This window comes from Cynocephalus volans, chromosome 6 (assembly GCF_027409185.1).
Source record: "Cynocephalus volans isolate mCynVol1 chromosome 6, mCynVol1.pri, whole genome shotgun sequence".
NCBI classification, from domain to species: Eukaryota; Metazoa; Chordata; class Mammalia; order Dermoptera; family Cynocephalidae; genus Cynocephalus; species Cynocephalus volans.
The window spans coordinates 151,525,260-151,550,991 of record NC_084465.1 but is presented as its reverse complement, the minus strand read 5'-3'; the positions used below and the strand labels follow the sequence as shown (position 1 = coordinate 151,550,991).

The window sequence follows — 25,732 nt, the reverse complement described above, 5'->3', positions numbered from 1 at the left end:
CATTTAGAGTTGTGTATTTTTGAAAGAAAATGTAATGTGGATAGATATTTCTTGCCTTCAAAATAAAAAAAAAGTAGTTTTTCAAAGTAGTTTGAGAAAATGAGCCAGGCTTTTCAAAATTTAGCCTGACCTGAAATTTTTATATTTTGTGTTTTCTCATACACTAACTCTTGGCTTAAGGAGTATAGGTCAAACATGGTGGTCCCATGTTCTCTGTTCCTGACATTTGCTGATTGTAGAATGCCCAAGGTTCTAGGAGAATTAAGTGGCTACGTTGGTTTTTATAAAGTGCTGTGCAAGAAATCAAACGGGAGCTGCTATTTCTGCTGCTTCCCCTTTGGCTCTGTTCTGTAGCTCTTCAGAGTCCAAGAGGAGAAAATATTTTTGTAGTTTGGGAGAAAATTAAAACTTCCGTCCTCATCTACCTCCTCCTCATTCCTTCTGTATGTTTTCATAGGATAAAGAAGATAATCCCAGTTATACCTGGAAAGAGATCATTGCAATTTAAAACAATTTTAAAGCAAACATTTTATTATTCTTAAGACTAGTGTTTATCAATGAACCAACTATCTCTGATGTAAATATAAGTTGTGATTGAAGATTGTAGAATTGTTTTGCCCTACTTTATGTACAAGAATTCAGGAGATACTTTCCCATGCGAGGAGATCACCGTGTAGGGTTGCCTGGATATCAGAAGTTACTGCCATTACTCATGTAAACTGTGGTTCCGATTAGATGGTAGAATGCAAGGTTGGAAATCACATTTCCGAGAAATTGAGTGGGTAGGAATAACCACAGGAACCGGTTGGCCATCGTAATCTCTGCAGAGCACTTGTTATAACTTCTCTGGACCCTGTTTCTTCTTTCAGCAGTAAGAAGTTAAGCTGGATGTTCTCTAGTTTGTTCCTTGTAGCTACGAAATTGTGGGTCTAAGATTTCTCAGAGCATTCTGAACTGTTGAGGTGGAAGTCCAACAGGTACAGTTGTCGAAGTGAATTGTTGAAGTGGATTAGGAACAACTGAGAGAGATGTTTCAAACAAGTGGCCTGAATGAGTCTGAGTTTTGCTGATCTTTCTCTTCTTAGATTCCCTGGTCTGCTCCACAGACAGACAGGAGTGCAGGAAGAGGGGTGACGGGGGAGGGAGAGGGGGTGGCTTCAGAGAGCTCTGTGCCCTTCTTCGGTTTGTCAGACCTGCATCTCCGGGAGAGATTTTGACCAATCCTTTTTCATATTGGATCCCTTTATGTTCACAACCTGATGCTGATCCCTGTCCTGGGCTTATTATTTATTCATTTATTTTGTCTGCAATGAAGACTGTTAACAAGGTGCTGGCCAGCTGTAGGTTGCAAGTTAAAACTAAAATGTTATGCTTCTGGTTTTGTTAGTGTATCAACCTGAAGGGTTTGCTCTGTGACAGGAAACGTATTTGCAAACTTAATTGTAATTCTCACATGTGTACTTCTGTATTAGAGTTCCAACATGATTTTTTTTTTTCTTCATTTTCAGCATTCAGTTTCCCACTGAACTAAATGTAGTTTCACGATCTAGAAGTAATTGAGCATATATGGAAAACGCACTGTCACATGTGGAGAATGATCAATCAGAATTTTCAGGCCAGAATGAATTTTAAGAACTATGGATGATATCTTTAACATTTCAAAGGGAAAAAAGCTAATATAATTGGATGTACATACCGGGAGATTTTATTTTGTACATAATTAATTTGCTTGGATAAATTATTTTCAACTTCTGTTACTAATTCCTGTTCAAAACTTAAACTCAGTTTAAAAAGGTTTCTAAAATAGACATTTAAAAATAAAATACTTATGGGCCAGCCCGTGGCTCACTCGGGAGAGTGTGGTGCTGATGACACCAAGGCCACGGGTTCGGATCCTATATAGGGATGGCCGGTTAACTCACTGGGTGAGCATGGTGCTGACAACACCAACTCAAGGGTTAAGATCCCCTTAACAGTCATCTTTTAAAAATAAATAAATAAAATAAAATACTTATTACTCATGAAATGTGAGCTAAAAAGAGGTGCTATAAGTGCTTTGGCATTCAAAATCTCTGGATTTTGACCAAATCATGTTTAAAAAATTACAATGTTGGTGTAACTAGTGTTTCTTTTTGCAAGTTCTGCCACAGTTTAGCAGACTATGTATCTGTCACTAATGACCTCAACTTGGTTCATTTGACAAAAATGTATGGGTGTCTCCTTAATGCTTCTCATTAATAGTTCTTAAGAATGTGGGGGAAAACCTAATATCGAAAAGTAAAGTAAGATGTACACATATACCAGTATTTGTGCTCATTTGGATTAGGAGTTACTGATAATATAGGAACGAATTGCTTGACTTTGATCAGCCACATTAGGTATTACATGTAGGACATTGGTCCCTTCGTGGGTTTCAAATATTGCTTTTTCATTATACTTAAAAATAGCCATGCACCTAAGGTAAATGATGATGAATACTGTGCTTGGACTAAAATCCTGTGTTTTCATATTTTTAAAAATGTCTTAATAGGCATGTAATTGGTTTATATTGACAGGGACTGCCAAACTTTCTGCCTTTATTTACAAGTTGGTTATTGTACCTACTTTTTAAAATTTTTATGTTTGAATAAATTTGTTCCTGTATCTCTGTCTCTCCTCCTCTCTCTCATTCTCATTTATTTTTTAGAGGTTGATTTGAAGTCAAAAAAGTATATTGACAACAATCCTATTTGCAGACCATTTTATGGCTGTTACCTTCTCATAAACTGTACCTTGGCATTGCTTCCAAGGTCGTGCGCTGGTGTAGCCATTAGGAGGCACAAAAGATAAACTCTGGCCCCAAACACAGTCAGGCCCCAAAGGAGTCTGCTACATTTAATCAGCAATATGATTACTGATGATTTTAGAAAGTTTCATATAATAAAAAAAAAAAATCATTATCCTAAGTCATAATTACTGATTTCACTTGAGTCTCATGATTTCAGGTTATATATCCTGAAAATAGTCTCCTCTTTTTTTGTATATGATTTCTTGGAGGAATAATAAAGTGGAAAATTAAATTCTCTTTTACCACAATGCATAGTTGAAAATTTTGCAAATTTAAAATCTTAACATCACATGGGAATATTTGAAACCATATGATGCATAGAGGGTGCAAAAGTGAAATTTTTATGCGTTGGGTGTTTTGTATTTCAAAATATGGTGATTCCTCATGATTTTTAAAAAAGTGTTTGAAATTTTTGCTCTGAAGCAAAGTGGAATGTAGTTGGGTTTCCTATGCTAACATAGAAATGTGCATTACTTCTGTAATGTTCATGAAATAATCCTGATTTCTGCAATGTAAGGATGTAGGCCTGCCAAGAAATCTGACCATCAGCTAAATAGCTGTTTCTGGGAGATAAAGCCTTGGAGTTACAGCTTAGGATGCCAGAAATAAGCTTCTGTCTCAAGGCACTGGGTGGGTTCATGTGATTTCTTTTTATTGAATTGTAATTGGCTTGGGGAGGGGTGAAGGGGAGATAGGACAGTTACTTTTCCTACTCTGGAAGAGATTTGCTCCATAACCAGGGTACTGCTACAAGGGAGCAGCAAATTAGTACGCATTTCCCAGCCTGGGTGGCCTTCTGACACCTGACGATGTGGCAGTACATTTAGATGATAAGAAAAATCCCTGATCACAGCAGGAACATCTGTTTTTTTTCTGGCAAGAGGGTAAGTTTCCCTCCCAGTACAAAGCTGAGTGGCTGTTTGGGGCAGCCTCATAAGTGGAGAATTAAAGTTATAATTAAAAAAAAAAAAAAGTAATTCCTCTTGGTATTTTTCTTATATAATCTATAAGATAAAGTAGTACTGTAATAAATTATTTCTTGCCATTAGCAAATTTAATAATCATTAGGAGTTTTACATATTGGTAGTACTGATAGATTTGACATTTAACAAGGTACAGAATGAAGGCATTAATTTGATCAAAGAGTGGAGCAGATTAAAATCACACTCGCCAATTTATTATAAATATAGCTCTAACTTGTTGCAAAAATATTAATCGGAATAAAATTTGATGGCTTGGTTTTCCCTTTAGGTTATGAAATGTATGTCTGATGTAAAAATTTTGACTTTTATGTAGTTGTAGATTCATTCATAAATGAGTGTATGTAGTCTTGCGTAGATATAGTTAAGCCAATCATATTTTTAAAATTATTTGCACTAACTCAAATATTTTTAAGTTGAAATAGAGTACACTATATACATTTCAATGGGAAATTGAATATTTAAACATATGAGTGTACTTCAAAAAGTTCATAGAAAAATAGACCTAAAAGATAATACAAATCTTTCCATGAACTTTTTGAAGTACCCTTGTATATTGTGATGTGAATATACACTGTATGTTATGTCTTTTGATGCACTTAATGTCATAAATGCAGAATCACAGCTTTACAGGTCTACACTCTTTGTATGCACTTGATTCAAACTTCAGGCAGGATTGTGAGGAAGAACATGGGTGAACCTGCGTAGTGCTATCAACAAAATAATATATATGTTGCATAGTGATTAATAATATATTTTCAAAATTCTTCACTTAGTTGATAATGATTTAAGATTACTGTAATTTACTGGACTTTTCATACAGTATGCTTGAATTAATACATAAATTAATTATTGGCCTTGCCATGAATTAGGAAAACATTCATTCATTCATTTGTTCATTCATTTATTTATTTATTGGCTGGCCAGTACAGGAATCAAACCATGGACCTTCGTGTTACAAGCATCAGTCTAGCCAACTGAGCTAGACCCGGAAAATTGTTCTCCACCCCCCCTCCCCACAACTAGCTGCATGAAAATTGTTTTATGAGGGGTTCATGTCAGTTTTGTTTTTGTTACCTGTTAACTCCTTGAAGTTGATTCCATAAATATAAAATTAAAGAATTTTCCATATACAGTGCAAAACGATAGAGCTTTTGATCTTTAGCCATTGTCTCCCGTAGGATGATTACTCTCTGGTGCCCTGTTGCAGGAATTACATGTCATAATTGACTTAATAACAAGGGTGTACATCTTTTAGTATAAATGTAAAAATGCAGTCTTTGCATTTTGGTAAAAATACATTTCATTGAAGTTTATCTTGATACCTTTTTAAAGCAACCCCTTAAACAACTTATAAAGTGTTCTTTTAAAATTTCAGGATTCTGAAACCATATGACATAGGAAACTTAAAAAATATTCAAGAAAAAGCCATTTACGTTGGTGTAGACCACAGTGCTAAGTGCTTGGGTTTAAAGGTGAATGGAGATCTTCTGCCCAGGCTTCACTGTAGTAGTGCAAATAGCAATTTTAAAAATTAGCTAAATTGTAAGTTGGAACTATAATTAAAGTAAAATTAGGATATAGTGGTAACAAAGAGCATGACATGATTAGTTCTATTGAGAATCAGGGAAAGCTTCTCAGAGAAAGCAGCATTTAGAATGGTCTTTGAAGCGTAAGTATTTCTCTAGAAGAAATGTTAGAAGTCTAGGCTCAAGAAAAGCAGGAGAGAAGGTGAAGACGTATGTGTGGTGCAGCAAGCACCATTGTCTGAAAGTTCCCTGCTCTGCCTATAGCATTTGCCACGGGAGTGATGTGATCCAACACAGGCTTTAGAAAAAATCTCTGCCAGGAAGCAGTGGAGAACATTGTCAGAGAGGATAAGGCTGCAAGTGTCCAGTTCGAAGGCCATTATTACAGTTTCAAATGAGAGACGAGTTGGTCCTGAACTAGGGTTATGGCCAAAGAGTAAAATTGTGGCAAAAAACTTTGGATCAATAAGACCTAGCAACTGTGGAGATTAAAGAGGGAGGGAAGAGATGAAGATGATTCTGAATATTTTGGGAAGGGTTGCATGTGTTGATATAAGAAGCGAGTTTCTTTTTGGATGTATTGAGTTTTGAGGTACCTTTGGGACATCCTGTTGGAAATTTAGATCATGAATTCAGGAAAAAGTTTAGTGTTAAGAAGTTGTTAGGGTGGAAGTTTTTGAAATTGAGCATGTTTTGAGCTCTTCTGGAGATCTAGTAGTAAGCAATCCATAGATAGAGCCAGCAAGGGCCACTTACAAGAAGGGGACTAATGACAGAGGTTCAGAAGGAGCAGAGGAAGTGCCCATAGTGCACCGGACTCTAGACACCAAGAAAGCTGAGATTTCTGTGGTGTCTGAGCTCTTCCTTTAAAGATGTATTTTTTTTCTTTTCAAGTGATATTTTGTCACTATGCAAATATCCAGTTCTCTATTTACTTTTCACATAACAGTTTTAGCATCTATCACTTATCTTAGCCTGAATTAATTATTTCATTAGGAATTGAAAATGGTGATTTTTCTAATTCCATTATTTGTTCTACTTCCCTTCCGTGGCATATCTCCTGAAAGTAGAAGCTTTCCCTCATCACATGGCACTGATGGTTTCTCTGAAAACCTCCTCCTGAAAGGACAAGATAGACTTCTAATACTTCCTGTTTCATTATTTATTTTCTAAGTAAGGACTTAGTGTAATGATCACCTCAAATGGTGGAAAATGAGTATAAAAGCCAGGTTTCTCAACAGTGGTAGTATCAAGATACTTGGCATAAAAATCGTATATGCTTCACCATGTTTCCAATTGTTTTCTCTTTGTAGACATTTAAGGTTCTGTCACAAGTAAACGTATCTGCCTTTTATGACTTGAATTTCTTTTCAGTATATTTATGGACTATCATATGAAACAATATTTCCTTTCTTTTTTTCTGAAGCTCAAGGTTTAAGGAGAGACTGGTAGCATTTTGAGATACAGTGAGCCTTAGTTTCTTCATTTCCTTTGTTGTTTTCTTTAGACATTGTCCATGTCTTCTCCTTACCATTTCCATGTTTCTGTAAGCAAGGTCAGTCCCTAATCCCTGGGCATGGAGCAACATCCTTAATTTTCCCTGAATTTTTCTTGCACTTGTGGTTTTGCTTCATTACAGCTTCCTCGAGCTGCAGTGACCTGAAATATATAGAGTTTTTCTAGCAAAAACTTACTTGCAGCTAAAGTTTAATTCTGCTACTGAATTTTAAAACATTATTTTAGTTTTTGCAAATTAATTCTTCAAGTTTATAAAATTTTATGTCAAAATTTATATTGGTAAATGTTTGTAGATTTTTTCCCCCTATGTCAAAGTACTGACATAGGTCCAAGACTGTCAAGCTTTATTCTCTGATGGAACTCTAAAAGTAGGAGAAAATAGTATCCCAGTCTACAACTGAGGTCTATACAATGCAAACCTATTTTGCTGCATTTTTTTTGTTTCTTTGTGTGTACTTGGTACTCATATAGATTAAGGAATGAAGAATAAGCATAAATGTAGAATTAAGAGAGTAGATTAACAGAGTTAATGCTGACTACTAGCTTATGAAGTAGATATCAGAACAGCCCAGAGAATTTTAAGTCTCTTACCTAAAGTCGCAAAACTGCAAGGATCAAGAGAAAGAGCAAATTTATTAGTCTTTCTTGTTTTCAGCATTTTTGGTTAATTATTGAAAATATCTCACATTATAATCATGAGATTGGAAAGAAGACAAGAGAAAATGCCATGATTGAGAGATAGTAAAAGTCTTGTACCAAAAAAAGTGAAAAATATTTCTGTACAACTTCTTGACCTGGGGAGATCAATTTGGGTGTGAGTGCAGAATATAGTGCTTTGCCTATTGTGTGCATACATGTGTGGCCACTTTTCCTCCTCAGAACATGACTACATTTCTGAGGTCTAATCTGGTGAAATGTGCTCAATCAGCTCTTTTATATTGGCTTGAAAAAATATTTTAAATATGTGGATTTACTTTTCTACTGCTTTTGAAAAACCAAGTGCATCAATAATTTGCCAGGTCTGGTTTTTTACAAGACACCTTTTTGTTTCTTTTTGAATAGAAAGATGAAAACTATAGAAGCCTCCCTCGGGATACGAGCAACTGGACTAACCAATTTCAGAGAGACAATGCTCGCTCGTCTCTGAGTGCCAGTCACCCGATGGTGGACAAGTGGTTGGAGAAGCAAGAACAGGTAACACAATGATTCCTTCTACATGTGTCCTCCCTTCTATAATATCCTATCCCAGCTATACTGTTTTTCCATAGAGGCTGTACTAATTTATGTTCCCACCAGCAGTGTACAGAGTTCCTTTTTCTCCATATCCTAACTAACGTTTGTTATCTTTTGCCTTTTTGAGAATAGCCATTTCAACAGGTGTGATGTAATATCTCACTATGATTTTGATTTACATTTCCCTGAGGATTAGTGATATTGAGCATCTTTTAATAGTTTTGTTAATCAAAACCCACATTTTTGGTTACTTGGTTACTTAGTTATTTTCTTTAAAAAGTTTATATGGATGGAAAATTAGGTGAGTATTCAGTGACAGAATGTTTATTTCTTTTAATTATTTAAAAAATTATTAATAAATCTGTTCCCTCAATACTGAAATAGCTGTTTTTCAATTTAGATTAGTGATCTTAGTGGAAAGAAATTGTAAGCATTTTGCATATTTTATCTCAGTCTCTGACAGTATAAACTCCTTAAATAATTTTGTGTACCTGGGGTGTTCAAATATGAAACAGCAAAAAAGGACAGTGTGTCTTGGACACTGGACTGATTTTTATTATACAGCAAATGTTAGCATACAAGCATTGTATGATGGAAATAAATTGATTTTATTATTATTTATTTTTATTTTTTTATTTTTATTTTTTTGGCAGCTGGCTGATCCAGGGATTGAACCCTGAACCTCAGTGTTACCAGCACCATGCTCTAACCAACTGAGCTAACTGGCCAGCCCCAGGAATAGTTTTAAATAATAAAAATACCCATGGAAGTTCTAACAAGGAAACAATTTTCTCAAAATAATACAGACTTTAAAATTAATTGATGTTAACACTTCATTATCACTTTGAAATAAACGTTTCTGAAATTTAGGTGATTTAGTCTGGGCAATGGAGTCAGACTGGCTGGCTACCAGCTATGTACCCTGTATGAGGTTTAGGCACATCACTTAACTTGTGTGTATCCATTAGTTTACTCATCTAGCAGATGGGGACCATCCTAACAACTTGTCAGGGGGTTGTCAAGCCATATAATACCCACCAAGGGCTTAGAGTCATGCCTGATAGCTAGAGACACTGAATGTATTAATATATTATTTAGAAAAAAATCGCTGGAAATATTTGTTATTCATGTGACAGGAAGGCTGGGGGTTAAATTTGAACCTGAGCAACCTCATGGAGGATGTGGGTTCTCCATCTTTTTAGGGAGCCCCTCCACAGGGCCATGTGCTTCAGCTTGTTCTTTCCTACCAGAGCCCCAACCATCACATCCTAGCACAGAGGAAAGGGGACAGGGCCTTTTTCTTCTTTGTGGCTTTTTAAAAAAGCAAATAAACCTTTCCCACAAGTCTCCCATCAGATGCCCCTCCAGTGTTTTGCTGGCCAAAATTGCATTACTTGTCTGCCCATTTCTAAATCAAAGGGAGAAGAAATAAGAAATACCCATGATGGTTATGGGAATTGAGCTTGACCTCCTGGAGCTAGGGGTGGGGGAGGGGGCTGTGTGGTTTACCTTCCCTGAAACACAGTCTCTCATCACTGAACGCAAGTGGGGTCTGTTAAAGCAAGAAGGGAAGGATGGTGTGGGCAAGGGTGCAAGTGACAACCAACACCTTTAGCTAATTATGCTAAATACACCATTTTTTAAAGCAAAATTAGGACAAAGAGTTTGGTAGCCCAGAGTTTCTAAAATGTGATACATTAAGTTGTATTATAAAGCTATAACTTTTATCCTACTAATGCAGTTGCATATCTGTTGTTAAGAAAGAAGTATACTTTTTCTTTGTAATTTTGGTATAAAATAGTTTCTTTTTAACCAAAAGGGGATTGCATTAAGAGGCCACACATTTTTTCCCCCAAAGACTGAACCTTGGTTTGCTTCTGTTGAAGTTATTTGAAGTATTTGTTTTATGATATGCAGGTTTTTAAAAAACAGGTACGCCTTTAGTCTATGTAGACATCCCAGTCCTAAAAACATCTTCTTCCTTGGCTTAAGTTTAAAAAATGTTGACCCATTCACTAAATTTGATACAAGAGAGACAGTGTACCTGGAAGAGTAGAAACCATTGATGAATTCACATCAGATGCAGGATAATTAATTAGACTGAAATCCATTTAACAAGGCAAGAACCATAAAAACAAAATAAAGCAAAAGCCATATTAAAATTCTTGCTAGAAGTAAACACTGTGCAGAAGAGGAAAAATAGGTTATACTTTATAGGCTGGAAATTCATTCCAATTATTCTTACTAAATTGTGGATTTATTCTGTTAACTATTCCCTAGGAGTCTTCTTACGTTAGTGGCCCAATATCTCTTCTGAGGCTTTTTTTATTCGTCTTTAATTTTTGCATTAAAAATATAAAAGGGCTGGCTGGTTAGTTCAGTTGGTTAAAGTGTGGTGTTATACCACCAAGGTCAAGAGTTCGGATCCCTGAACCAGCCTGCTGCCAAAAAGAAAAAAAGATTATTGCATCACATAGATAAAAGAAATGTTTTGTATGATTAAAAAGAATCCACTCTCTGCTTTTACAGTTTGGTATTACCAAGGTAGATCTGATGGCTGTCTTCCTTCATCTGGACTGAAGAGGTCAATAGAGCTCTAAATTTTATATGTCTCCAATGGTTTTGTTTTTGCTCTATTTCCTCCTAGATTGCTTGTCTCTCGTTATCTCTGTTTTTGAAGGCAGTTATGACCACATCTGCTTTGCCATTGGGAATAAACAGTAGGGATGCAAAGGACAAAAGAGTGCTTTGAAGTGCTGAGCTAGCAGGCACCTCCAGAAGCTGAGGGTGTCTTACTCTTTGTGTTCTCGTGTAAGGGGATACTGAAACTTCTTGACCTTTGTCAGAATATTGGTTAGCTGTACTTCTGTAACAAAAGGTAGGTGACATATCTTATTAGAATTCTGTACCAGGTAGTACTTGGGGTTAAGCTCAACGTGATTTCCAGAGATAATAGTCTTGCTTTTCAGTGACTAATTCACCCTGCTCAAAATAGCCTGTGGCAGAATCCTATGTCAGATTCATCTCGTAAGGTGGAGGATTGTGTATCTTTCAAAGATCATCCTTTGCTTATGCCAGTCTTGTGACTTCCTTTTTCTGAGAGATCTCAGAGTACACAAAGGGATTTGAGAACTAAATGGTTTGTTGTGGTGTTACTTTGAAAAAGTTTTTGTGCTTCTGAAATTTTGACTCTGAGACCCAAGAAACAAGAAAAGCAACAAAACCTTTAGTTTTGATGTTTAACAGTGTTTTAAGAAGTTTTAATGCCCTTTAACCATTACTATTTCCCTGACTGCGTGGACTATAATTTAATATTGGCAGATAATAGATCATAAGCTTGACTTTGTTCTTATACCCCCACACTTTATTGCCACTAATAAATTCCAAAAAAGAGAAGGCAGGAACTTTACAATACATGATTGGAAGAATTTAGGAGCAGAAAGTAGAGGGACCTTAAGGAAAAAATAAGCTAATTGGGAGCCTGCCATTTTCACTACCTTCTCTTGGTGAACAGGCCTGAACCCAATTAGCAGAAAAAGCGAGGAGGTACAAGGCACATTCCTAGTGCCACTTAAGCTCTGTTATAGGGGAATGACTGCCCTGACCTTTAGAGAGAAATCCGTGTTTTAGGGTTCTTTCCATCAAGAAAAACCTTATCTAATTGGGAGATTATACTGAAGGAGACAAACTGGGAGAGAAACTATCTGAAGTGTTTGATGATGACACAGTTCCAGCATGACATTGAATGTGCCATCCCCTTGCCTCTGTACCTTTGCACCAAAAAGCAATCCCAACATCCAGTGTCAAGTCTCAAAATCTCAAAGCCAGGAGTTTAGGAGCAATGCCTTTTTTTTTTATTATTATTATTTTATACACCTTTGTCACTGTCTCCAGCCAAGCCACTTTTGCTTTATATTTTCTCATGCAAAACGTTACATTCCTGACCTCTGATTATATATCCCTCTGAAAGGAAGGTGACTGGTAAGCAGATTGTATTAATCAGGGTTCTCCAGAGAGACAGAACCAAATGGGTGTGTATATAAATATAGGAGAGTGGATTTATTAAGGGAATTGGTTCATGCGACTGCGAAGGCTGAGTCTTCCCACAACAGGCTGTCTGCAAACTGGATGTGGGTGGCGTGGCTCGGCGCAAGTCCAAAGCCTCAGAACCAGGGAAGCCGATGGCACCGTTGGTATAAGACCCAGAACCCCAAAGCTGCAGAGTCTCAAGCTCTGATATCCACAGACAGGAGAGCAGAGTGTGTCCCATCTCCAGCGAATAGAGAGAGCGATTCGCCTTCCTCCATTTCTGTCCTCTCCGGGCCCCCAGAGGATTGGATGGTGCCTGCCTGTGTTGAGGTCCACTCAGGACCACATGCTAATCTCTTCTGGAAATACCCTCACGGACACAGCCAAAAGATAGCTTCACCAAGTTTCTAGGTATTCCTGAATCTAATCAAGTTGATACCTAGAATTAACTACCACAGGAGTAGTGTCTGTTTTTACTTTAGCCTGTATTTGTTGAGTCCTAGATACTAGAATAAGAAAATAACTGGCTGGTTAGCTCACTTGGGAGAGCATGGTGCTGATAACACCAAGGTCAAGAGTTTGGATCCCCTTACCAGTCAGCCACCAAAAAAAATAAATAAATAAAAAAAGAAAGAATAAGGAAATAACGGAATGTTAAATAGGAAATATTTTTATATAAAATAAAAAATAAAGGCTTATCATTTGCCTATCCCCCCAAAAGAATAGCCTAACATTGTTTATTCTGATGCTTTTAAAACTTTTGAAAATATTTATGCATTATAAATAATATTCCCATGTTATGTAATAATTATGTTCACAAATCATGAGAAAAATGATGAATTTTCTATGAATTTGTTTCGTTTTTACTTTTCATTATAATTTAAGACCAAAAGTAAAATTTAAAACTATTGAAGAAACATTTTAAAGCTTCTTCAGATTTTATGAGGGCAGTTAAAAAAAAAAAAAAAGTTTCCCTCCAGGCCAGTCAATAAGTAATTGTGGCACTAGCTTTTGCTTATTTTACCTCGGTGTTATAAAATGGGAAATGTCTGGGATGATAGTCAGTCTGTGGCTTCTGTCTCCACACAGTTCGTCAAAGTTTTTTTTCGCTGATCTCCCTGCATAGAGGAAGTCCCCTTCCTTGCCCAGGTGCTTAGTAGCCTTTTCTAAATGGGGAAAAAAAAAAAAAAAAAAAAATTACCATTTTACTCAGACCTAGAACTGTCCAGAATACAAGTTGGTTTCTGGAGTTTAAAAGATCATACTTTCTTAATTACAGAATTAGAAGTTGGCCATTCAGAAATCTGATTACAAAAGCTGCAGACTAGTCAGTAAAATGAAGAGTCACAGCATTAAAAAATGAAATAGCTATAGAAATTCTGATGTAGGAACTGATAGGGCTCTATAGTATCTGCCATCATTAATGTGACTGAAGGTTAGCTTCTGGTGCTGCAAAATAGTAACTGAAGTGTGGCTTTTTTATTTGTTGATTTTTTGTTTTCCTAGCCCATAGGCACTGAGTAACCAAATGACTGTTCTAATTATTTGCCTAAAAATAAGCTCCCTGCCTCCAAATTCTTAAATTCTATCGTTTTCCATTAAAAGGAAGGGGATTTGTTAATATTATTTCCCAATTATCAAACCTTTACAAAATTTTTTCAGAAGCAAACACAATTGTGTTCACCTCTAATGCCACCAAATGTAGAAACGAAAAACATCAAGATTGTTTTAAAATTAAATTTAGTTTTCAATGTAAAATGCCAGAGATTTTATTTCATAACAAAAATCTGTCATGTTCACAATAACACCAAAAATAAAACCAAAGCAACCTTTTAAGAGAGCTGTCTTGTCACCTGGACATATTAATTGCCAATAGCAGATTATTTTGTTATGTTTTGATAATAGACTAGCTGCTACTATAAAACGTGTTAAAATTATTTGTTTTAAAACATAACGATTAAAACTTCCTTATATGTATGTGACATATTTCCCATGATCCCTACATATTTTCTACTTTTATTATCAAAGAACTGTGGACTAGAAATATCAGTGGAAGAACAGGACTGGCGTATATGGGCCCGGATGAACATTCTTCTTAGAAGGACACACTAATTTCCTGGGTAGGCTTCCCAGCACAGGCAGGGCCCCTTTGAATGGCATTCCTCCTGAGAGTGACAAGTAGTGTTTTACCATTGCATGTATTTATAGATAATAAGACACAGCAAGTCTAGGAAGCTTGTGTAAGGATTAGAAACCTGCCCCTCCAGTGAGTGGGTCCTGTTTTCTGACTCTCAGCTCAGTGGTTATGTGGCCATATCCAAGATACATAAACTCTGCAAACTTCATTTTCACTGCATACAAAATAAGGAAAATAATGTCCATTTGGTAGATTTTGGCTTTGCAAGTGAAGATTAAGTGACACAGCACACGTTAAAATGCAGAGCTAGTTTGTCGTGTATTGTAGATACTCATAATATGCTGCTTTCCTTCCTGTGTTTCATTTTAGGTAAGAATGGCTTGAATGGTTATACTTCAACAACTCTTTCTTGTACTCAGTAACTAATTTTATTTTCTTAAATATTATTTTCTCCTTGCATATTGGAAGTGCCATTTGGTGTGCTGGGCTGGCTCATTTTCCTCCCTGGTGTATTTCTAATACCCTCATCATCCTTTCAGAATTGGATTCTTGCTTCTATGGCATCTTATCAGAATTAGAATAAAATTTAATCTTTTTAAATCATCTCTGGTTCTTTTCTGAAGAACATAATCTGACACAAAAATGACATTAGTGTTAATCTCTGTGTCTGTGTCCATTTTTTATATTCCCTTTTGTTTTTGGCAAGCATGCATGGTTTTATAAGATAAAATGTAAGGATACCATTTCAGAATACTAAGTGTCTTACCAAGGCTTCTGCTTGGCCCCTTGCAAAGCATCTGGATACCTTTGTGATATATAGATGGAGCTAGGGAGGCCCAGTGTCGCTCATTTGCCTTTGGACCTGGGTTATGCAATTGAAGAGGTACTTGTCAATTTCTCCTTTTTCTTAATAACTGGCCATATTTATTGCTTCTTTGGCCTATGGAGCTGAAAGCCTGTAAGCAGTGGGGAAGTGAATACAAAATTCTACTGAGAGAAAAATCTTTAGTTGTATGTGGATTAACCTTCACAGGGAATCTGTTAGCAGCTGATAATTTCCTTCTCTGTGAATAGTCCTGCTAGAACTAGACATTTAGAGCTTGCTCTATGGGTAAAGATACATTTTCATTTTTAGCTTTGACACTCAGGTGCCTTTTCATATTTTCATTGCACGCAGTCTTAAAGGTTTTTGTTGTGAGCTATGCTATTAAATATGATGATGAAAATACAAGCTTAATACTATAACTTTTATTCCTACCCATCTATATATCATTTGCTTTTGAATTTTTTTTTATTTCTATGTTCTATGAGCAGTAGAACTGCTATTCTCTAAGAAATACTGGTTAAGAAATTGCATTAAAATTTTTAGCCTACAATTTGTTGTTTTCACTACCTATTTCCTGCAGTCTGCCTGTAGAAATTGAGTCACTCATAAGCCATTTTTAATTTTGCAATTTTATGATCTAGGAAGTTGTACGTTTTTATCAGTCCTATGCAGGCTTTTCCCAGTTACCTTCAACATGGTCTTGAAATGGCCCTGAAAATTTTCTAAGTATTAAAACATCTTGCCCAGTGGTTTTATGTTCTTTTCAACCAATTGAGGCTTGGGTATACGTGCTGCGTAGTATTTTCATTGGTTCTGTATAACTCTGAGCTATTTTTTTTCCTTTAGTTTTTTCTTTTTTTCTCTCTCCTTCTTATGGCTAAAAGGAGATTGTGAATCAACTTTTTAAATAGCTGAACAGGCTGGCCGGTTAGCTATCCCAGTGCCAGCCAGCTGCAAAAACAAACAAACAAACAAATAAATAAATACCTGAACAAATTATAAAGAACTTAAAATATTAGAAATAAACATGGTTTCTACAATGTGCACCTGATGTTATTGGGGTAGGGTTAGGCTGAGTTTTTGAGTTTTATTTCATATGATAATATTATTTACACTCCTTTATAGTAAGCACATATTACTTTTAAAATGTTTTTATTTTTAGTACATCAAACTTCACAAGGTTGGAAGACTGAGCACTTTTTTCTCTTTTTCTGCAAGTACTGTAATATTCAAATTGTAAAGTGGAATTCCAGTATTGATATTTATTGGAATTAAGTTGAACCCTTTGAGAAGTATGTCTTTTCCTACCTTTGGTAATCCCTTCTGTTCTCTGAAGTAATTCATTAACTGGCCTTCTTGTGACTTTAGCTTTTCATTCCATTGAGGAAATAGAAGTGTATTACAGAAGCACCTTTGTGTTCCCACCACCAGATTTACAAACCTGCTCTTCCTCCTACATGGGAGAATCTTCCCTGTCCTCTCACATGCCAACGTCTTCACTTCTATCCTGTCTCCCGTCCTTCTTAGGACTTTCCTCTAAGAGGAAAAGTTTTCATATTCAACTCCTCTTCTGCCAGGTCATGAAGATCTCCGTCTCTCTCTCTCTCTCTCTCTCCCCCTCCCTCCCTCTCTCTCTCCCCCTCCCTCCCTCTCTCTCTCCCCCTCCCTCCCTCTCTCTCTCCCCCTCCCTCCCTCTCTCTCTCCCCCTCCCTCCCTCCGCTCTCTCCCCCTCCCCCTCCCCCCTCTCTCTGCTAGTAGATCTTTTCAATCAGCAAAACATGCTCAACTAACCGCAGCCCTGCCCTGCAAGCCTCCATCCCTCAGCCTGCGTGCTCTCCCTCACTACTGGCAGATTTGGTTCCTCCATAGCTTTTACATATTTTCCCCTCAGGGGACCTTCCCTCTTCCTCACATTTGAAGGAGGGAGATATCCCTGCTGCCTTCTTTATGACATTTACGAATTTGAATTTGTCTTTGTTTCTGTTTTGCTGCCCTTATATAGCACAGGCATCAAATTCTGTAGGGTTTGTCTGAAACTCCTCGTAAAGCCCTCATATATTTGTGGGTGAATGAATATTTGAACAAAATTGAAAGGAAAAAGTCCATAATGTTCTCCCTTTTTCTGATACACTATATTATGGGTGGATTCTTTGTCAGGTGAACTAAATTGATTATTTTATAATGCCTTATGATGTGATGTTGCGATTTTTATTAATTTTGAACTAAAAACTGCAGATTATAGGTAAATGTATAAAAGCCTGTTGAATATTAAGACATACATTTGTAAACCTTATTAACACAGTCACACTATTATGTTATTGATATTTGATGGCCTCATTGCTTATCATGTAGTATCTGCATATGGTAAAAAGACTGAAAAATGATTACAAACTAAAGGACCAAGAAATGGGAAGAAAAAAAATAAGTTCTTTCAAGGTAAAGACTTGATGATATAATGGAAAACATGGCCTTTCTTATTCATAAATTTAATCACTTGTGAACTTTCTCCCAGAATGTTTTATAATTGAGCATGGAATTCAGTGTTAAAAGGTGAGCACTGTCAGTCTGATACTGCCAGTCTTTCTGTGTCCTAATGATGTCTGGCATTATTACACTTAATCTCGTATCCCTGAGAAGGCCACCTGAGTCTCTAAGGCTTTGTAGAGGAGGTGATGGGGGTAGAAGGGTAAGAGCTGTTGTGACTTACTTAAGTGAGACTTTTGGGGGATGTGACAAAAAAGCCCAGAAAGATAGCTGACGATTCTGTTAGCTCCCAAAATATTTAATTACTCATATATTAAAAATGTTTCTCAGGAAATATTAATTATCAAGGAATATTGAATTACTCTTTATGTTTATCACTAAAGTGACATAAAATTTTCTGTTTAATTTGAAAAACAATATTTGAACAAATCATTTGATTATATTGAATAATTTATAAGCAATTGAGTTGAGCTTAACATAGTTAATATATATTTGTTTGAAAAATATATAAGGAATGTATAAATTCCTGAGAATATTATATATTTGTTTGGGAGCTGTTTTTTGCTATTAAAAAAAATTTTTTTTTTCAGAGAGCTTTTTTATTTTCATTAGAATGAAAATCAATTATACTATTAATCTGGGACCCCAAGCTGGCAAAAATGTTCTTTTAGAGGTGAATTTTCTCCTCTTCTAGGGATAATGGATTTTTTATATTCAATATATAAAATATGTATATTATGAATTCTGACCTACAATCAATATGTAATACTTACTATATGGCTTTTGAGATTATTTTCTTATTGAATTCTCTGAGTAAAGCTTTCTTATACATGGATGTTTGATAGAAATGGATACTTGCTATGAAAATTATTTTGAGTTTTGGAAATTATTTTCAAATAGAGAGGAAATATTCTTTGTTTATTATGGTATTGCACAAAAAGATTTTTAGTTAATGGAATTGATTCTGATATGAAGATGACCCCCATACAGGGTGTAGAGAATTTTTTGTTTTTTTAAGTTGATGGTGATAGGTGGCCCTATTCATTCCTTATTATCCTTACAGTTCATTAGACATCTGTATGACATGAATGATTAGAATTAGGGGGTCTTCCCTGTTACCAGGGAATACAGTATAAGTTACTGGACTATATGGGAATTAATTTTATAATATTATTTCTTTATTTTTTCTAAGATGCTATTTATTTGATTTTTTGCAAAGGTAATATATTCATAGTTCCAAAATCAAACTTTATACATGAACATAAAAGATAATAGTCTCCCTCCCACAACAATCTTTCAGTCTCTGAGCTCCTCTCCATATGCAATCACAGTTATTAGTTTCTTGTGGATCCTTTCAAATGGTACCATGCTTTTATAAGCAAATATGAAAATATGTTCTCTTTTCACTTTTTCGTATGAATACTATCTACAATGTTCTGTGCTTTGATTTTTTTGTTTTTTAAATAAAGCTTGGCAATCTTTCCATATTGACACAAAAAGTATCCATTTTTGAAATAGTTCAATAATATTCAGTTGCATGGATGGGCCATTATTTACTGATGGGCATTTAGGTTGTTTACTGTCTTGTGCTATTGCAAAAAATACTGCAGTGAATAACCTTTCTATATAAATCATTTTGTATTGAGTATCTCTTAGATAAATGCCAAGAAATGAAATTATACATTTATGCATTGGAAAAGAGTACAATGTACATTTGTAACTTTGATGGATGTTGTCAAATTGACCTCAGCAGACGTTAGGCCAAGTTACACTCTGCTAGCAATGCACAGAGACCCCATTTACGCTATGACATCTTATTGCAACACAATGTTCTATGTAATCTATTAAACTGACTTGATCAGATATGCCTTTCAGAATATTTCCCTTTACACATTCTGTAAAGCGGAAGGCTGTTGACACAGTTCGCCAACATATAAGCTGAAAGTAGGCTTCTTTTACTGTTGAGCAGTATAGGCCATTCAAACCCTTCCCTTTCCCCCCAACAAATACACAACAGTTAAGAAAAAGGAGGCTGGGGGGGGGGGAGGTTGAGCTCTTGTTGTTCTTGTAGAGAGCCGAATTCAGTTCTTCCATATTTGTGCAAACATAAATCACCCTGAAACTCCTCAGTTGCTCTCCTTCCTGGTCTCAGTGTTTTCTTCCTTACCTTAATTTTTCTAATGTTTTTTCCTCCCAAACCCATAAGATATTTGGAGGCTGAGTGAGCACTATCAGGGTTTAAATACAGACAAGCCTTCAAGCCCTGCAAAAAAAATCCATTTTTAAGTGGTAAGTGTTCATTAAAATTGTTGTTAGTTTTTTAGTTGAGTCCCATGTATTAGTAAATTTGCCCAAACAATCTTATGGAAAAAAGTCGCTAAGTATAGGTTTAAGTTCAAGAAATGTTTTTCTTCAATTGTCTTACTCAAACTTTTAAGTGACATTGTTGGAAATATTAAATACATAATATGAATTGAATGAGACTTTCTAAAAGATGTTCACCTTTGATATAACTTGTATTTTTTTTTCATAATTTACGTTTCAAACATTTGATATGTAGTTTTCTGTTATCAACTAGAATCACATTATTGCCCCTCCCTTCCTATCTTCTATTTGAGGACAACTGATCATTAATTGTTTTTTTTTTTTTTTGCATGATTTGCTAGAATAGAAATGAGTAGAGTGATGGGGACAGGACATGAACAAGATTTTTTTCTTTAAGACATGTGGCACCTTAAATGCTTTCTGAAAGATAAAAGTTTTATGCTTGATTCTCAATAGTAACTTGTGCACGTGAATTCTGTATGAACAGAATCAGTAGGTTTTTCTTCCCTTATTATACCCTGAGCTGAGGTGCTGTTCTAATTTATTTCTTCAACAATTTTTTTTTTCCGTTATGCCTTAGACTACGTGTTATATAATAGCATAGAAGTCACCTACTACAAATATTTAAACTTTGGGGAATGAGTGCAGACTTTTTGCAGTTTTGTTCTTGATTGCTAGGATTCGTTGAAGAGAACTCATCTTCTTGAGCTACAAGATTTGTGTTGATGGAATCGATCTGTTCAGGGGCTTGAGAATTTTGGTTAACAGATATTTGTGTCTCATTTATAACCTTTCTCATTCCGTGAGGGATCATTGGCAATTTATATTCTCTTATGATTTTATTACCTATTAGGACCAGGCATTCCTTCTCTTTCTTTTGTTGTTTCATCATTTGTTGGCTTAGGTGAGTGTTTGAGGAATCCTGGCTGATCAGAATCCCTTGTTACTCTGGAAAGCAACTGCTTTTAGATTGTTCTTGGTGTTTCCAAACTTTTCCCTTTATGATGTTTAGAAAGTTGAGATGGTACCGTGTTAGCATCTTGCAATTGCAAAAGAAAGTATCAGAGACAGCTACAAATACAGTGATTTCCTTCTTAGGTTATTTTTCTGTTATTCATACCATCAAAATGTAGATCAGAAACAGTACACACACACACACATACACACAATATAAATATTATGTTAATTATAGACACCAAATGTGGAATTTGTAAAATCGCATTTGTGTCCATAATGATGGGATGTATGTCCCCATTTAAATGTCTTTTATCACGATCTATTGTTTTGGACATCTTTATGTTAGTGTTTCTATTTCTTACATGGAAAGTTGTTCTAGTTTATTAAGTGGTATGCTTGATAAAAATAGATACAGAATTTGAACAGCTCAGAGTAAAGCCTTGTGTGAATATGAAGATGTTCTGGTTTATGAATTTGGAAGTTATTACGTTATCTTGAGGCTATTTTCACACACACACACACACACACACACACAAAATACAGCCCAGGATCACACACACACACACACACACACACACACACACACACACACACACACACACACACACACACACACACACACACACACACACACACACACACACACACACACACACACACACACACACACACACACACACACACAAAATACAGCCCAGGATCACACACACACACACACACACACACACACACACACACACACACACACACACACACACACACACACACACACACACACACACACACACACACACACACACACACACACACACACACACACACACACACACACACACACACACACACACACACACACACACACACACACACACACACACAAAATACAGCCCAGGATCCTGATGGGTGTTATTCTTCACTTTCCCTATTCCTTTTCTTTATACCCCTAATCCCGGTGATTCTCTTTCTAAATCCATTTATTCCTCTTCATCCCCTCTCTCTTCCCCAAGTTCAAGCTGTTACCACTTTTCACATGGATCACTGCAGCAGCATTGCAGTCATCCTCCCTGTCATGTCTGTCCAGGGTGGCCAGAAGGATGTGTGACCAAGAACCCTACCTAACACCCTTTAGGGCTCTGACCATCCTTGGGAGCACTGGGGAGTGAAGGGGTTACCAGCTGCTTAAAGTCACAGTGACCTGGATTGGAATTTCCTAGCATGTGTTCTCCTGAGCAAGTTCCACAAGTTTCTAAGCCTCAGAGCAACTTTTATAACTTTCTATGATGTATTTCAGAGGATTGTGATAATTAGATGAGATAATTCCTGTAAAGCTGTTAAAAGTGTCTAACACACAGTCAGCACTCAGTAAGAGTTAGCTTTGATACTGGTGTTTTTGTTCTTGTTGTGGTTGTGTTTCCTTATGCTCCTTCACTCACCTGATCCCAGCTGCTTCCTGATCATTCCCAGGATTGCCAGCGCCACTGAACACATTCTGGCCTCCAAATTCACCTTGTTCTTGCATCCCTGGGCCTTCGAACATGCTGGCTGACATGACTCTTTTTCCTTCCTAACTCCTATTCTTTGGGTCTCAACTCCAGCCTTAGGAGATTTTTTCTGACATCTGCCTGAATCAGCCATACCCTTACCCGTGCCAAAACCAAAGTGAGGTGCACTTACCAGATTTCATTTTAATTATGTGTCTTTCTCTTTAATAAGGACAGGATGTGTATCTGTTTCTCAGGGTTTTTTCGTTTGTTTTGTTTTTGAGTGAGGCATGGCTGCACTTCTGGTAGCATCTGATCTCTTTCACGTGTATTTGCATCACAGCTTAACCGTGCTTTTATTGAATATATTTGTTTGTATAGGGCTATCTGCTTGTAATTTGTGTATCTAATGATGTTCTTCCCTTAAAACATTTTTACAGCAAGCATTTTGTTAAAGAATATCTTATTCCATAGATAGTATATATTTTCTTACATTGAATGTTTAACTTTTCAAGAATCTCTTCTAGATTAAATTGGAGAAAGTTTGAGGGGAGAGCAAGGAATGTTAGTTTGATTATATTATATCAGCATAAATCTAGGCTTTTGGACTTACTCATATTTTAAGTCCCTGGAGGGACTAATTTTCCTGAGAACTTTGTATTTTAATCATAAGCAGACCCAATTCAGTAATACTTTCATAAACCTTTGGCTGAGACTTTGGCATTAATGTCCTGAACGCTTACAAAGAAAAATATATTTTTGTAGGTTGGCCAAGAAAAATAGGTCTCAGTTCAAATAAAAATAATATACTTGTTATTTTAAAGAGATTTTTCCATTGAGCAATGTGTTAAACTTTTTGGTAATTTAGTTGTCTAATATTGGACATGACTTAGTGTGTTGACGTATTTTCTGTGGCTCAATATGATGACTATTTGAATTTTAAAGTTTTGACTTGGGGGTAAGTTACATTATTCTTTAAAGGTTCACTTTTATTCCTTCTGTTGTAGATTTTAATAAAAAGCTGAATCCTATGTCATATTTTCTTGAACATATTCAAAATGGTAAAATATGCAAAGAATCTTTGTGAAGGTGAAAATGTTCTCTTTAAGGTACTTTAGAGTACTTTAAGGTGCTTTCTGTAAGGTGCATGTGCAATTTTCCCCCTGCTATTAGTAAGTGGCTGAAACTTTGAATCTGTGGCATCCCTGCAAAAGTTTTCCTCTTGACTTCGCTCTGCTTGTAAGCTCACTCATTATTTACAGAAATCTCTTTCTTCTGTCCTACCTGCATGAGTGCAGGCCATTTCTCTAAATGCAGTTTTATATGGTCTTCCTTGGTGAACTTATATATTACTTTAGTTTGTTTTCCCATTCCTTCAGCCTGTGCCTACCCTCAAGTCCTAGCTGGTCACTTCTATCTAGATGTCTTACTAATCACTCAGATGGACGAAGGGCAACTATCTTTACATTTCCCCCCAGGCCGAGGGGAAGTGGTCCCTAGTAAAAAGGGTAACATGAATTAAAACCCCTTGTTCTAGACCTGTCTCTCCATGGAGCTGGGCAATATATAGCAGCCCTTGTGTGCAGAATTACCTTACCACCTGTGAAATTATGAGTAGTTAATTTCCAGTTTTTTCTTAGACCTGCAGAATCCTGATTGTCTATAATTTTCTTATTTCTGTTAATTTGGTCTATTAATTTGGTCAGGTGTTTCTCAGGCTTCAAACTTATTTTCTTCCTTTCTCCTCCTCATGTTTTATCTATTGCCAGGTACTGTATATTATATCTTTACTCTTACCTATCTGCATATCCTCTACTTTCCTAGCACTTGTTCTCATTTCAGGCATATTCCTTTTTGACTGGACTGACGTAATATTTGTCTCCCTCTACCATCTGTTCCTTTTTAAAATCAATTCTGCATATTTCTATTTGCTTAATCTTCTAAATTGCCACTTGGATAGTCTCATGCGCAAGTTTAAAAGCATGAAGAAACTCCCTCTTGTACACTAATTTAAAATTAAACTTATTAGCTTAGTATTATATGTTCTCTGCAATCCAAATTACAATTCAACTTTTTTAGGCATCATCTCCTACCGTGATCTCATGTATATCCTATGCTCTAGTAGACAACATACTCTACCTTTCCTTAAAATAGTCTTCCTTCTATCTCAGATATCTTAGAATGCTAGACTCTCCCTGTCTTTTGAATCAGCATTGTGCCATTTATTGCTTAATTCAGTCTTTGATCACATGTGTATTGGATGCTTGCTCTAAGATAGCACTCACTGTGCCAGAAAATGGAATGGTCAGATCAGGGGTGTTAGTCAGGCAGACCAGGTTAGATCTAAGCATCAGACTTACTAACTGGAATCTTAAGTAAGGCCACTTGTGGTGTAATCCTGCCGATGATGCCAATTGTGGTGTAATCCTGCCAACTACGCCAATTGTAGAGCTAGGGCTGGGTCTCTGGTGCTCACCGACCCCTTGAGCGCATTCACAAACCCTTCACATGCAGGTCTATGAGCTAGGTAACCAGCAAAAGAGTCCTTGGAGCCTTGACTGAAGTAGGAATAGTCTTTATTCAGCACACACACATCTAGGAGATAGGCAGTACAAAGAGAAACTCAGAAACTCAACTGCTATGGGCAAAGTCCACAGAAAAACTGAAACTGAGCAACTGCCATCAGAGTAAACATGTTCTATTAGAACTGAGCTCTCTGCCCCCAGCCTGCTTCACAAACTGCAGAACACACAAAAGCAATTAACTAGAAAGATACATTGGTGCACATGCGCACCAACTCCACCCACACAACTTGTTTACAAGAAATGTGCTGCTTGACCCCCCAGCTAGACCTGAGCAGAGAGAGCCTGACTAAATTATTCTATTTTCCCCACACTACTTCACTTCTAGTTTCCCAGAGGAGCCAGAACCTGGGTTGAAATAGTCACTTAATGAAAACTAATATTTAAAAAGTTTTTTGGGGGAGGGGGATGAGTGTGGTAAAATTTTGAAGGACCCTGGGTAATTTATTTCAGTTAATGATATTTCCACAAAATGCTGATCAGTTTCTACAACGTGACTGACATGTTATTTTTTATTACCGTGGAGTGAAAGATGTCCTTGTGTCCCTTCTGTGTGTAGCACCCTGTCAGGAGGTAGTGTGATATTCCCGCCTTCAGAAGGCTCAAGTTTGACTCCCTCTCTGAGGGATTCATTAGCCTGACCTCTCTGACTATGTCCTCATCTGGATAATTGGTGAGATTACCTCTGTCTTCCTAGTGTAGTTGTTCAGAAGCTTTAATAATCATACCAAAGTGGTTAACAGCTTATGCTCTCAACCCAGAAAAAGTTAGATTTGTTTCCCTTAGTTGTGTAGCGCTTGGCAATGTTAATTGACTCTTTCCTG

The 25,732-nt window shown here is 36.5% G+C and overlaps 1 protein-coding gene across 17 annotated transcripts in view; it reads left to right on the top strand.

Moving 5' to 3' along the window:
- Nucleotides 1-25,732, top strand: part of PARD3 (par-3 family cell polarity regulator) — a 635,972-nt gene that overhangs the window by 299,801 nt on the left and 310,439 nt on the right. For all 17 annotated transcript variants that reach the window (XM_063101404.1, XM_063101401.1, XM_063101396.1 and 14 more), the window contains exon 5: nt 7,917-8,048. In XM_063101404.1, the coding sequence (XP_062957474.1) occupies nt 7,917-8,048 (132 nt within the window). The remainder of the gene's footprint in view (nt 1-7,916; nt 8,049-25,732) is intronic.